This window comes from Eschrichtius robustus, chromosome 3 (genome assembly GCF_028021215.1).
Source record: "Eschrichtius robustus isolate mEscRob2 chromosome 3, mEscRob2.pri, whole genome shotgun sequence".
In the NCBI taxonomy this organism is placed as follows: Eukaryota; Metazoa; Chordata; class Mammalia; order Artiodactyla; family Eschrichtiidae; genus Eschrichtius; species Eschrichtius robustus.
This window is the reverse complement of record NC_090826.1, coordinates 4,349,460-4,364,822: the sequence shown is the minus strand read 5'-3', so window position 1 is coordinate 4,364,822 and position 15,363 is coordinate 4,349,460. Positions and strand designations below refer to the sequence as shown.

General features: G+C 45.8%; 1 protein-coding gene across 6 annotated transcripts in view; it reads left to right on the top strand.

Moving 5' to 3' along the window:
• The window catches only part of NPHP4 (nephrocystin 4), a 141,737-nt gene that overhangs the window by 49,194 nt on the left and 77,180 nt on the right, over nt 1-15,363 (top strand). For all 6 annotated transcript variants that reach the window (XR_011073448.1, XM_068538758.1, XM_068538757.1 and 3 more), the window contains exons 9-10: nt 1,475-1,656; nt 2,364-2,490. Coding sequence is in view for 5 of the 6 variants with exons in the window: in XM_068538758.1 (XP_068394859.1) it covers nt 1,475-1,656; nt 2,364-2,490 (309 nt within the window). In the remaining variant the exon portion in view is untranslated. The remainder of the gene's footprint in view (nt 1-1,474; nt 1,657-2,363; nt 2,491-15,363) is intronic.

Genomic DNA, 15,363 nt, shown 5'->3' with positions numbered 1-15,363 from the left:
GTTCTTCGTCTGGATCCGTGCACCACCCCTCTCAGGTTTCATGTCTCTGTGCAGACCTGTTGCCCTGAGGGGCCCCCCTGCCCAAGCTGCAGGCAGCGTCCCCCTTCCTCCCCGCCAGGCGCGCTCTCTGGCGCATCACCCGGCTTCGTTTCTCTGGGTGCTTGGCCCTCGCGGAGAGCACCTGGTTTCCTTACTGTTTACGGGTGGATTGTCGGTCCCTCTCTGGAGTATTTGCACCAGGAGGACAGGGACTTGGTTTGCTTTACCACTGCACCTGATGTGCCTAAAACGGTCGGCACATAGTAGGTCTTTAACATGTATTTGTGAGAATGAATGATGCAGTCAGTGGGTGCCCGTCCTCGTCTGTGAAGTTAGCAAATTATTGACACACACACACACACACACACACACACACACACACACGAATGTGTGTACACGCACGAATAAGATGGTCTTTTCTTTTGCTCTCTACCTGTTCTTGAAAATGTTGTTCCACGTAATGTAGTCTCATGTGAAACAGAAACACGAAGCAGAGAAGAGGATTGAGATAGCATCATACATTTTCTTGGCGTAGTTCCTGCTGTTTTCTTATTGCTCAGAAAAGATTGTCTGAGGGTAGAAAGATGTTTAAGAGTATCATTGTTGAATTTTATATATTCCCATAAAGATCACTTTATTATGTGTTCTTACTCTCTTTGTATTTTTGTTCCCATCCAACCGGCAGATACTCCGTTATCACCTTCGTTTTATTTTCATTACTCAGGGACTAATGGGCTGAATTTACGTCTGTTCATCATGATTAATGGGCAATGAAGAAACCTTGAAAATTCAGGGATCATTTTGCAACAATCACATAATTTAATAAACAGTAATAGCCTGGAGGAATATCCTTGCTCATTTGTTAGGACGCCTGTACGTTTTTTTTGTTAAGATGAAAACACTTTAATATCCAGTTATCACTTTGGGGCAGACTTGCTGTCTAAATATGCCCACTCTTCCTGCGGCCCTGTCCGCCCCAAGTCTCAGGTGTCTGAGCTGGGGGAGGGCAGAGGTGTTGAAGCTCGCTGTCTTCAGCCTCCGTCAGCGCCTGCCCTGGACTCCGGGACCTCCCACTTCTTGGAGCCCCAGGTACTCTTGGAGGTGCTAGGGCCCCTGGTTGCTGGTTTGCTGCGTCTTGAGAATTGTAGCTCAACCTTGGAAACCCGGAGGGAGAGTTAGCTGATTCAGGCATCTAAGGGACGTATTGCTCTACAAGATGATGCTATGTGAGAAATCCCCAAAGTACCTAGAAAATGCCCTAAGGCCAGTCTGCTCTGATTGGATGGTGCTTCACTAAGCTCCATCTGGTCTGGAATGTCTGAAACCTCTGTTCTAGTTTCTTCTCTCTGCTGGGGCTCTCTGCTGGGAGCTTTTCTGGCGAGCTCCCTCCCCCCTCCTCACTGACCTTATTCTGTGCCATGTGTGCTTTTCCCAGGCGGGCAGCCCGCTGGACAGCGGTGCCCTGGAGATCTTGGAGCGGCGCCTGTGCGTGGGCGTGCACAATGGGCTGGGCTTCGTGCAGAGGCCACAGGTGGTGGTGCTGGTGCCTGAGCTGGAGGTGGCCTTGACGCACTCTGCCAGCTTCAGCCGGAAAGTTGGCGCCTCTTCGAAGGCCAGGTATTTCCCCTGGGGTCCCAGGTCACGGCCCGCGTGGAGTTAGGAAGTGCGGGTGGGCACCTGACCAGGGATCAGAGGGAAAGGCAGTTGTTCTTACACGTGAGGTGTGCGCTCATCCACCTGGGTTCTTCCCCGGTGCCTTTGATTCCTCTTGCTTAGTCGTCCCCATCAGGAGCAGACCTCAGTGTTGTGAGGTTGGAAAGATCCTGGTTTTTGTGCCACGACGGGTTTTGGAGTTAGCATTACAGATGCCTCCAGCTATGGAGCCCTGGCACGCTTTCCTCCAGATACGCCCTGTGATCCCTTTCTCACATGACACAGAACCAGAGGGCAGTAAGTTCTGCCGCTCTGTTCAGCCCTGTGCTTCTCAAGTCACAACCAGAGACATCGCCTAGGGGTTCCATATGTGAAGCTGGACGGAAGCCGGCCTTGGAGGGGGCACCTCCCTGGAGACCTTCCATCCTCCTGATAACCGGTGCTGGCAGTTTGGGAAAGTGCTGATTGCGGCACCCAAGAAAGGCTCTGGTTTGGGAAATTACCTTGATGGCCAAACACCCAGAAGAGCTCAGTGCCATTGCTTGGGGGACTCCCTGTACCAGACTGTAGCAGCAGCGCCCGGTGCTGCGGCGCCCGAGCTGACGGTGGGGTGGGGTGCCGGGCCGCAGGAGCACCGCCTGACACGCCCCCTCTGTGTGTTCTCGGCCCAGATCTGGAAACCACACTCTGGTCTTGAGAAGCCGCCTCCAGCTCCCTGAGATGGTCTGTCACCCCGCGTTCACCATCGTCTTTCAGCTGGAGTACGTGTTTAACAGCCCTTCCGGAGCGGACGGCAACGTAAGAACCATCAGCTTGTTTTCGTGTGCCGCCTGGCGACGGGCTCCATGCACGCAGAATAAGCATAGTCACCATTAATTTTTCTTCCGTTAAAAGCAGTTTAATTATTATTAACAATACGGATAACAAGCGTGGAATATGAGTCTAGAAAACACTTGTTCCGAGTGATAGCTTTGTTCTAATCATTTCCCATCTTTATGGTAATAGTACATACATTCTGCTGGCAGACGGTATAAACAGTTCAATAGGCATCATGCATCATAATATCATTAATTCATAATTATTTTGAAAAAATGAGACCATTTTAATGCATTTTTCAGATGATACTAAGTGTAGTAAAGCTTAAATCTGCACAAGAAATGAATGTTTTCTTAGAGCGGACTTTGTATGTGCCCACGTCAGAACCAAGAGTAAGAATTTATAGGATTCAGTTGGAAGAAATGTAACAAAGAGACATCATTTACATCATTGATGCAGATTTTTTGGAAAACCCAAGTCGTGCTATTCTTAAGATTCAGATTTTTGTTTGAAAAAGCAAATATCAATTTAACAAGTAAATTAAAAATAAAAAAAGGCCAACAAGACACCTTCTGTGGTGGTCAGTCTGCCTGCATTACCATGCAGCTGAGGGGAGAGCAGGGGGCTGAGAGCGGTCGTGGGGGCCTTTGGAAGGAGAATGGGGTGTCGGCACAGCTGCTGTGTTAGTTCCTGATCTCCTCTGGTAGCAGTGAACTGACCTCTCTGATGTCCGTACCTCGTCGTGTAATTCAGAGTCCTAATCAGGTGAACAGACCCAGAGGCAGGTATTCTGAGTATAGCTGAACGAATGATCCCCGTTGTTCTCACAAAGCTCGTGTTCCCAGCTCTGCTTTTCTTTCTTTGTTACCAGAAATTTCAGCTAAAATGCAACTGTATGCAGATATGCTTGTCTGCCCGGGGCAGGCACTCCGGGCCTGGGGTGGAGCTTTACCAGGAGGGAGGGCCTTCTGGGGCTTCCCCATCCTGGGGGGAAGTTCGCAGGCTCAGGTGCAACATCCCTGGTGCTGCCACTGGGCGTGGGCAGGGGTTCGGTACAGAGGGAGCCCCTGAGGAGCAGCGGGCCTGGCTCTCCACTCATTTACATTTAGATTGTGTCCCCTCGAGAACGGTAATTACAATTCGCTTGTGATTATAAAGCCTGTGTCCTGAAACCTTTATGTCTTACCCGACACTTGACTGCTATTTTTTAACTCTTCACTGAAATGCTTACCCGCTGGCAGGTGGATCCGCCGCGCGCTGTTGCTTGTGGAGCTCTTGGAATGTGGCTTGAAATAGCTCATCAGTTCTTTTTGATGTGGAGGTTCATCTTAACATGGAATATTGGATTCCGTTTTACTGTCATCAAGTGTACTTTCTTCAGTGTAATCTGGGGAGGAAATGTTCCTGTGTCTGAACTGATTTTCCGCACAAATTACTTGCTGCATGGAACAGTGAGGATGGGTTAGCATTCCGGGGGGTGAAAGCCGAATCAGGCGTTCCCACCACAACCAGACTTAGATGTACAGGAGAAAACAAGCCTGATGCTGTCGACCTGGGCTGTCGCTCCTTCCCCCAGGAGTGTCCCAGGAGGGGACGCGGCCCACAGGGTCTCCTGCAAGGTCAGGGCTCAGCCTTGGAGGGACGGGTCGCAGCTGGCATGCTCCTGCTTCCCTTTGCAGTGCATTATGGAGCGTGTCTTCGGGTGCATTCAGCCTGCAAATTCCTTTCTCCCTTTTCTTTCCTTTTAAAAAACTCTGTATGATGGACATTCCAAGTGTAAACAAAATAAGCCCCAAGGAGCTTCAGCAGTTATCCACTGTGTGGACAGTCTTGTTTTGTCCATACCCTTTTGCACAACCCATTTTGGTTCATTTTGAAGCGAATTCCAGTCATAATTGCATCTGTTTTGATTATTGTAAACATTTCGGCATGTACATTCTTTTCTTTAAGACCTTTTTAATTATAGAGAATTTCAAATATAAAGATAGAAGCGTACGATAAACCCAATGAATGTACCCATCGCCAGTCTCAGAAGTTATCAGCTCATGGCCAGCCTTGTCTCTGCCTTTCTTTCCTGTCCCCATTCCTCCCAGATTATTTTAGAGCAAGTCCTAGACCCCGTGTCATTTCCTCTGTGGACAGTGCAGTAGGTCTTTCCAAAAGATGGGGGTAAAACTTCCCTGCAATACCATCGTCACACCTCAAAAACTAAAACAAAGTTCTCGGTATCATCAGTCACCCAGCCTGCCTGGGTGTTATGTTTTAAGTATTTTCCTTAATCAGAAATAGACCTTTGTGAGACTGTTCACTTTCAAGTGTTTATCTAGATCAGCGAGAGGCCACCTGGGCTAATAGTTCCTCCAGTTTATACCCAGTCACCTGAGTCTCAGAGGATTTTTTTGGTCCTGAATATTTTGGTAGTCATTAGACACAAACTAGAAAAAAGTTTTGAGAAGACACACCCCTTGTTTGTAATCTGTTAGCCAGAACGACTAAAGCCTTTGTGATTTGTCTTTGGGTTAACTGCTCTTCTGATCCAGACGACGTACCTTCTAGAAACTTGAGTCCATGGGGACAGTGCACCCACAGCAGATGGCCCGTTTTGAAATGCCGTGTGAGCTTTGCAAGTGTGGCCTCCAGAAATGTTTGCTGTTTGAATAAAGCTGATAAAGCAGACTGCCTAGAGCATAAGAGTGACGTGGAAAGAAGGTAGCTGTAAAAATAACTAGACCCAGTGTCCTTTGCTGCGTTTTTATGTCAGAATAAGTGCAGATCGCCACGGGGCTGCCAGGGGTCAAACGAGCTCTTTTCTGGGGAGTAACATAGCAAAGTAACCCTCTCCCACATCTCTGGGAGGTAAAACTCTAATTTATTTATATATTTGCTAGTATTCTTTGAACAAAACAAGTTCATATAACAGAGATTTGAGTACTTAACATAGGTATCATGCCTGGATTTACTCTGAAAATTACATAAGTTTAAACTTTCTAGAACTTGGAAATACAGATGTCTTGAGGGTTCTCTGGAGAGCTTTCAAAATAACCCCGCCTTGGACCCTGGAGCGAAGTCCGTGTCCCGATTGAGTCACCTTGCAGCTGTACACACATTGCAGCCATACATCTCGCTGTGCTGCAGCTTGAGGCTGTCACCATCAGAGTCCCCCCAGAGCGGGCAGGACCTGCTGAGTTTCCGACTGTCTGCTTAGGTGGAGGTTGCTAAAGAAGAGGGAATTGGTGCAGAGTCTTCTATTTTGTCCTGAATGTTGGGTTTCCCTTATGGTTTTAAGAAAGATAACAACTCAATTTTTAAAAATTGTTTTTTTTTAATTTGTCTTTTTCAGAAAAGTATTTTTTCATTGAGAAATTCACATAACCTAATATGGTTTTTAAAGTGTCCAGTTCAGTGGTTTTCTGACCTTTTTTTTTTAAATGCCTTTTTTTCTTGTGGGAAAATACACATAAAATTTACCATCTTAACCATTTTAGAGTGTACAGTCAGTGGTATTAAGTACATTCACATTGTTGTACAACCATCACCACCATCCATCCCCATAACTCTTTTCATCTTGTAAAACTGAAGCTCTGTGCCCATTAAACAAACTCCCCATTCTCCCCTCCTGCTAGCCCTTGGGAACCATGATTCTACTTTCTGTCTTTATGATTTTGGCTATTCTAAGTACCACATGTAAGTAGAATCATACAGTATTTGTCCTTTTGTGACTGACCTATTTCACTTGTATAAGTCTTCAAGGTTCATCCATGTTGTAGCATATCGTAGAATTTCCTTCCTTCTTAAGGCTGAATAATATTCCATTGCATGGATAGACCGCACTTGGGTTGCTTCCATGTTTTAGCTATTGAGAACAATGCTACTGTGACCATGGGTGTATAAGTATCTCTTTGAGACCTGCCTTCAATACTTTTTGTGTATATACCCAAAAGTGGAATTACTGGATCATATGGTAATTCTATTTTTAACTTTTGAGGAGGCACCATTCTGTTGTCTACAGTGGCTACACCATTTTACATTCCCACCAACAGTCCACGTCCTTGCCAATGCTCACTGCTTTCTATTTTTTGGATAGGAGCCATCCTAATGGGTGTGAAGTAGTATCTCATTGTACTTTTGATTTGCATTTACCTAGCGATTAGTGATGTTGACCATCTTTTCATATGCTTGTTGGCCATTTGTGTGTCTTATCTGGAGAAATGTCTAGGTTTTTTGCCAGTTTTTTATTGGGTTGTGGAGTTTTCTGTATATTTTGCATATCAATCCTTTATCAGATATACGATTTGCAAATATTTTCTCCCATTCTGTGGTTTCCCTTTTTACTCTGTTGATACTCATTTTACTTCCAGCCTGCATGTGTCTTTGGTTCTCAGGTGGGTCTCTTATAGACAGTGTATAGTTGGATCATGTGTTTTTATCCATTCTGCCAGTCTCTGTCTTTTGATTGGAGAGCGTAATCCAATTTACATTTAAAGTAATTTATGATAAGGAAGGACTTACTTCTGTCATTGTGTTATTTATTTCTATGTGGTTTACAGTTTTTTGGGGTTTTTTTTGGTCCCTGCATTACTGTTTTCTTTTGCATTTGGTTGATTTTCTTTGAAGTGAAATGTTTAAAGTCCTTTCTCATTTCCTTTTGTGTATATTCTGTAGCTCAGTTCTTTGTGGTTATGGGGACTACATTTAGCATCCAGAAGTTATAACACTAATTTGAATTTGTACCACCTTAATTTCAATAACATACAAAAACTCTGTTCATTTGTAGCACCATCTCCCACCCTTTTGGTTGTTGATGCCACAGTATTACATCTTTATACACTATGTGCCCAAGACATAAAATAGTAATGCTTTTCAACGTGTTATTCTCTTAAATTATGTAGAAAACAAGATACGGAGTTACAAACCAAAGTTGTAGTAGCTTTTACACTAATAATTTGTTTTTTTCCTTTATATGTATTAGTGTTTTAAATCATGTAGACAACAAAAAGAGCAGTAACAAGCCATTGTTTCAATAATATTAGCTTTTATAATTGTCCATATATTTACCTTCATTGAGATCTTTTTTTTCCCATATGGCTTTGAGTTACTGTCTAGTGTCCTTCCATTTCACGCTGCAGGACTCCCTTGAGCATTTCTTGCAAGCAGGTCTAGTGATAATGAACTCCTTCAGCTTTTGTTTATCTAGGTATGTCTTAATTTCTCCCTCACTTTTGAAGGAGAGTTTTGCCAGATATAGGATTCTTGGTTGACAGTTTTGTTTTCCTTTTAGCACTTTGGTGTGCTGGCTCACTGTCTCTGGCCTCGAGTTTCTGATAGAAATGTGCTGATAATCTTACTGAGGATCCCTTGTGTGTGACAGTTTGCTTCTCTCCTTGCTTTCAATTTTTGCTCTTTGTCTTTGACTTTTGAAAGTTTGATTACAGTGTATCTCAGTGTGGATCTCTTCAGGTTCATTGAGCTTCTTGGATGTTTATATTCATGTCTTTCATCAAATTTGGGAGGTTTTCAGCCATTATTTCTTCAGATACTCTCTCTGCCCCTTTCTCTCGCTTGTCTCCTGGGGCTCCCGTGATGTGTATATTGGTCCAGTTGATAGTGTCCCATAGGTCCCTTAAGTTCTTTCTGCTTTTTTTTTTCAATTTTTTTTCTTTTTCAGACTCAGTAATTACCATTGTTCTATCTTCAAGTTCATTGATTCTTTCTTCTGCATGTTCAAATCTGCCTTTGAATCCCTCCAGTGAATTTTTCATTTTTGGTTATTGTAATTTTCAGCTCCAGAATTTCTTTTTAGGTTTTCTGTCTCTTTATTGATATTTCCATTTTGTTCATACAGAGTTTTTGTGATTTTCTCCACATCTTCCTTTAATTCTTTGAGCATCTTTAAGACAGTAGTTTTAAGGCCTTTGTCTAGCATATCTACCATCAGGTCGTTTTCAGGGACAGTTTCTGTTGATTTATTTTTTCCTTTGAATGGGCCATACTTTTCTGTTTCTTTGTATGCCTTGTGCTTTTGTTTTTGTTGTTGAACACTGGACATTTGGGTCTAATAATGTGGCAACTCTGGAAATCAGATCTGCCCATACCCCAGGGTTTGCTGTTTTTTATTATTATCCTTTTTTTTTTTTTTTTTTTTTTTGATTGCTGTGGGCTTTCTGTGTGCTGAGGATCATCCAGAGGTATAAACTTAAGTTCTTCTCAGGTCTTTTCTGAGCCTGTGCCTTTCCCTGGGCATGCATGGTCACCTTCTAATTTTCCACATATGTGCAGTTGTTTTTGAACGTCTGAGTCTTTAATGTCTGGCTCCCAAAAGAGGAAAAAGAAAAATGAAGGTGGAAAAGGCTCTGAGCCTTCAAATCCTCTGCAGCTGGAGGGAAGGTGCAACAACACTGGTGCATTCCCCTTTCCTGTACCTCTGTGATCAGAAGCAGCAATCAGAGCATAGATGGGTGGGTTAGGGAGGGTGGGAGGGAGATGTAAGAGGGAGGGGATATTGGATATAAGTATACACATAGCTGATTCACTTTGCTATACAGCAGAAACTAACACACCATAACTAAACCAATTATACTCCAATAAAGATGTTAAAAAAAAAAATCAGAGCGTGGATACCCAGCCTTTAAAGGAGGGGGTCTTTTTTCCCACCCTGGTTCCCACAAGCTGTGCACAGTCTGTCCCAGGAACATGGGCACAGCTGCCTGTCCCCTGGTTGGGGTGGGGGTGGGGAGCTGCTGCTGGGCTAAGAGCTGAATTTGCCCCCAGTTGACCACAACTTACTGTCCAGTTCTTCCCCTGGAGGTTGCAAGCCTTCAGTAGTCTCCCGAGTTCCAAAATAATTACACCAGACAGTCCTGCCAGAGCAGGTGTTGTCCAGTGGGGAGAGATTCCTGGTGTCTCCTGCTCTGCCTTCTTTGCAGGATCCTCTCCTGACTGACCTTTTGAAGTAAGTTTCTCTTTGTCTCCATCACTTCTTTGGTTTAGCTCAATTCTACCCCGTCCCAAATCTCATAAATTACGGGTCTTCATCGTGGTTTGGTTCTGCCCCAGGAGTGTAAGGTGTGCTGCATCTAACATCTCTGACCTTAGTGCATCGTTCGGTATTTCTCACCCAAGGTGGAACAACTCACCTTTAATTCAGTGATATGAGCCCGGTAACGCTGCCTTGGGCGGAGCTGCCTCTCATTTCCCCATTGGTGATGTTTCCTTGGAGAGAATGAGGAAACGGCTTCCACTCCAGGCCCAAATGAGATGCTGGGATGGCAGCCCTGCCTCGCTTGTTTGTGGTTCCTTCTGCCCTGTTGACTTACAGGTCTCTGGTTAAACGGGGAGCTGGTGTTCCTCTTTTATTTCTTCTGGAGATAAGACTGGTGGTAGTAGGCTGTCACAGGTGAAAATGCTCCTGTAATTGTCCCCTCCTTCTAACACCTTCTAACACTTGTCAGGTTTTCACTTTGGGAACCAGCTGAAGGTTCCTTGCTCAAGTCGATTCCTCACAGGGCTTCAGGAAATGATCTGGAGGAATCCCCCATCCGTTATTAATTTGGTGATCGCTCAGGATATTGGTATGCGATGCACAGAAGCTTCCGTATTCTGCAGCATCCTTCCTTTTCTCTTGCAGCACCCCACCCGTAATCTCTGCTTTCCTGCTCAGGCAGTGTGCTTAGCTGGGGGGGGGGGTGCATCTTACATCCTGTAGAATCAGAAAAAAGGCCGATGCCTCCCGCTCCTGGAAGCGAGGCAGGCGGAGTCATTCTGGGCGCAGGTGACCAAGAGCCTGTATAACTGCCGGACTTCCAGGGGCCGCTTCTTTGGTGCAAATGCACGTCTCTGTAGGCGTGTGAGTTGAGACTCTTATGGTTACTAGAAACAGAAACTCGGTTCAGTCCAGCTTAAGCAACAGAAAGCGACTCTCTTGGCTCTTAGATCCGGCGAGTCGAGGAAGGGTCTGGTCTCAGGCACTTCAGGGGCTCACGTGATTGTTTTGTTCTTGAAGTAAAGCTTACCTTTGGTGACCTGTACAGGTCTACGCTTACTTCTGTGAGTTCTGACTAGTATCACCTGTGTCTCCCCCACCGCTTCCAAGGTGCAGAACCTCCCTACTCTTCCAGAAGTCCGCTCCTGTCCCTCCCAGGCAGTTCCCACCCCCTGTCAGCAATTGCTGGCTTGGTTTTTATCTTTAGAAACTTCATTAGTTTTCTGTGACTGCTTACCAAATTACCACAGATTTGATAGGGTAAAACAATGGATATGTATTCTCTCATAGTTCTGGAGGCCAGAAGTCTGGAGTCAGTATCACTGGGCTGGAAACAAGGTGTGGGCAGGGCTGTGCTCCCTCTGGAGGCCGCAGGGGAGGCTCCTTCCTGCCTCTTCCAGCTTCGGGGGCTGCCGGCAGTCCTTGGCTGTGGCCCCATCCCTCCACTCTTGCAGGCCTGCATCGTCACGTCTCTGCCGCTCCATGTTGGCACGGCCCGCTCCTCGGTGTGTGTCTCAAACCCCCCTCTGCCTCCCTCTAATAAGGCCACTCGTGACTGCATTTAGGGCCAGTCAGATAGTCCAGGATGATCTTTCCTTCCCAAGATCCTCAACTTAATCCCGTCTGAAAAGATCCCTTGACCTAACAAAGTAATATTCACGAGTTCTGGGGATTAGGGCCTGATATCTTTGGGGACCATTATTCAGCCCATTACAACCACGGATGGGTTTTGCCTATTTTTGAACTTCATCTAAATGGAATAATGTAGAATATGCTTTATGTGTCTGGATTTCTCCCATCCAGCATAATGGTTTGGGCATTCATTCATGTGGTTCATTCATTTTTTATTTTTTTATTTTAAATTTTAAAATTTATTTATTTATTTATTTTTGGCCGCGTTGGGTCTTCGTTGCTGCGTGTGGGCTTTCTCTAGTTGTGGCTAGCGGGGACTACTCTTTGTTGTGGTGTGTGGGCTTCTCATTGCGGTGGCTTCTCTTGTTGCAGAGCACGGGCTCTAGGCACGCGTGCTTCAGTAGTTGAGGTACGTGGGCTCAGTAGTTGTGGCTCGCGGGCTCTAGAGCGCAGGCTCAGTAGTTGTGGTGCATGGGCTTCGTTGCTCTGTGGCACGTGGGATCTTCTTGGACCAGGGCTCGAACCCGTGTCCCCTTCATTGGCAGGCGGATTCTTAACGACTGCGCCACCAGGGAAGTCCTGGTTCATTCGTTTTTATTGCTGAGTTTTCTGTCCTATGAATTTGTTTCTTCGTTTTTCGGTTGGTGGGCTTTTCTACTTTATGAATGGAGCTGCCTGAAACATTCTTGGGCAAGTGTTTTTATGGACGTATATTTTCATTTCTCTTTGATAAATACGGTGGAGCAGAGTTGCTGGGTCACAGATAGATGTGTGCTTTCTTTTTAAGCAATGCCAGCTTTTGCACGTGGTTGCACCAGCACTGTTTGAGAGCTTAGTTTCTCCACATGCTCACCAGCATTTGATTTTGCTTGTCATTTTAATTTTAGGCACTTTAGGGGTTGTGACTGTGGCTTTACTTTGCATTTCCTTGGTGACCAATGATACCGTGTACTTGTTTGTGTGTTTGTTGGCCGTTCCTAATCTGCCTTTGTCAAGTGGTCATTCCATTGTTTTGGGTTGTTTGCCTTTTTTATTGCGTGGATGGGAGTTTCTTTTATATATTTTGGATATAAGTTCTTTGTCAGATACATAGATTGTGAATAGTTTTTCAGTCTGTGGCTTGCCTTTTCATTTTCTTCACACTGTATTTTTTTTTTAAAGGCATAGTAGGACTTTATTTTGTTCTGTCAAAAACTTTTTATTTTATTTCTTTAAAAACTTACAGACAAGTTGCAGAAATACAAAAAATACTGGTTTAGTCTTGGTCCAGTTTCACTGACTGATTACATTTGCCCCATTTGCTTTATTTGCACTCGCTAGCTCATGTTTCCTCCCTCCCTCCCCGTGTGTGTGTGTGTGTGTGTGTGCACGTGTGTGCATGTATGTAGACTCACACACATACTTTTTCTGAACCACTTGAGAGTAAACTGCAAGACATCATGCTCCTGACCCCTAAATGCCTCCGTGCCTCCTCAGGATTGAGGGTGTCCCCTGTGTAAGCTCAGTGCAGGGGTCAACTTCAGTTCACTTAGCATCAGCTCCACGCCCCCATCTCCCATCCACCTTTCCGTTCTGCCCATCCGTCCAGCCGTGTCCTTTGCAGTGTTTCTCTCAGTACAGGACCCAGTGCAGGATCACACGGCTCTGTGGTCTCCTTCAACCTGGATCAGCTCCACGGCCTTTCTTTGTCTTTTTAAGACTTTATTTTTTATGCCATATTCTCCATCCTTTAAAAAATGTCCTAGAGAGGAAGCTTCCTATTTTGGATTTGCTGATGTTCCCTCCTGGTGGAGTCGGGTTGTGCATCCCTGCTGGACACTGTGTGAGGCGTGTCCCCAGGGTCTCATGCCCACAGGTGCAGGTGCATGGTGTCCATCTGAACCTCACTGGCCTTGTTAACTTTGGTCGTCTGGTTGGGTGTTGTGTGATCTCTCCACTGTGGAGTTACTGTTTTTCTCCTTGCAGCTAATAAGCAGACCGTGGGGAGGCTCTCTAAGCCGCGCAGATACCTGCTCCTTGTCTGAGTGTCCCCCTAGGTTGGCATCCATCGCTGCCTCTCTCAGAAGCATGATTTCCAACCCCAGCCTTTCCCCCACATGGCTTTCTACTGTCCAGAACCCTCCCTTCTCCCCCGCGGATGGATTGATTGATTGATTCGGCCATTGAGTCCATATTGGTATGGACTTCTGGATCCCTATTTTTAAAATGAGCACCCCTAATTATTTTTGGTGTTCAAATTGTCCCATACTTAGCCAGAGTCCCTTCAGGCTGTGTCCCCGTGACATCCCCCGTCATGTTTTGTTTTTTGAGCGTTTTCTGGCTTTCTGGCAGAAGATGCTTCAGGCTCATCTTGCCTCTTCCCTGTTCCAGCTCTGGAATCAGCCATTTACGTGGGGAGCTGTGGTTTCCCACCTCTTCCTTTTTCTAAAACCCTTTTTATTTTGGAAAAGTTTTAGATTTACAGAAAAACAGCGAAGATAGTGTAGAGAGATCCCACATACCCATTCCCAGTTTCCCCTATTATTAACGTCATTAGGATGGTACATTTGTCACACCTAATGAACCAGTACTGATGCATTGTTACTAACCGAAGTCCATACTTTAGGTAAGTTGAACTTCCTTACCTAATGTCCTTTTCTGCTCCAGGACCCCATCCAGGAGGCCACGTGACATTTAGTCATCATGTCTCCTCAGGCTCTTCTGGACTGTGACGGTTTCTCAGACTTTCCTTGGTTTTGATGAGCCCTGGCTCTTTTTAAAGGGGAATGTGTTAGAATCCAGGTCTGGGCGCTGGGATTGTCTTTGTTTCTAAGCCCGCTCAGTGGACAGAGCTAGGACAGTTTACATATGGAAACACACATGCACGTATATGCGCACACACAGGTACGCACGCATGCACATATTTAGACGCACACACATGTACACGCGTCCGCGTGCATGCACACAGCTTAGGAACTGAGCTGCTGCTGAGCCCCAGCCACCTGGCGGGGCGCCCCAGGCTTCACCTTCCATGTTTGCACCTCTCCTTCCACAGAGAAGCCTGGCTCCCAGTGCCGTCCGCATGGCAACTCGCTTGCTCAATCCTAGGATGCACCTAAAGTAACGTCAGAGTAGCTTCACCCAGACAGCTGTCAGGAACAAACCTACCAGGTAGAGTTCAGGGTTCGTTAGCGGCCGAGACCCAGGGGAGCAGCCAGTGTTGTCCTGGGTCCCTTGGCTCGGCCCCTTCTGTGTGTTCATGCTGTTCATCTGAATGCAGTCGGGTCCTTCTGTTTCTCTTTGCTTTCAGTTGTATACTTATTTCCCCTGCCCGTCCTTATTGAGTTAGTTTTATTTTTTGAATATAAAGAACACAAATACAGTTTTGAAAGTCAAAGTTCTACCGAAAGGTGGTCCGAGAAGAGTCTCCTGGTGGGAGCCAGCTCTGTTGCTCGGGGCCCCTCCTTCCTGGGCTGCTTTGTGCGAATATCACAGATGTGTGGGTGTTGACTCAGCTCCCCTTTACACACGGTGCGGGGGTGGGGGGGGCGGGGAGCAGACCTGTGCGTGGGCCTTGCGGCTCGTCGCGTCTTCTCCCCGGCCCAGCTCACCCTGGCAGTCCCACCCGGCAGTCCCGCCTCCCCGCTCCTTTTTCCAGCTGCACTTGCTCCATTGTGCTCTGCAGTTTATTTGCCCGATTACCTATATTTGGATATTCAGATAGTTTCCAGTATTTTGCAGCTGTAAGTGTTGCTGAGATGAATGGTCTCGTGCATGTGCACTTTTGTTTTGTAGGAGGGGCACCTTCAGGGTGAGTTCCTAGAAGTGGGTTTGCTGGATTGGAGGTTAAATGTATATATTGTGTTGTTAGCTGTTGTCCAGTTTCTCCAGAGGGGTTGCACGCTGTTCTGTTCTCACTGGCAGTGTACCGGGGGACCTGTCTCCCCCCTGGCTCACCAATAGTTGCATTGTCAAGCTTTTGAGTTCTGCTAATCTGATGGGCAAGAAATGGTATCACAGTATAGTTGAATTTGAATTTCTCTGATATAAATGAAGTTGAACATGTGTTCATATGTGTGTGAGTTGTCTATTCACGTCTTTGGCCCATTTTTCTGTAGTGCTCTTGCACCTTGTCATCAAATGTTAAGAGCTCTTTGTATGTTAAGGATATTTTCTCGCTTCATCTGAGACATATATTGCAGATATTTTCTCCCAGTTTTGCCATTTGTCTTTCTATTCCCCTCGTCCCTGATTTTTTTGGGCCA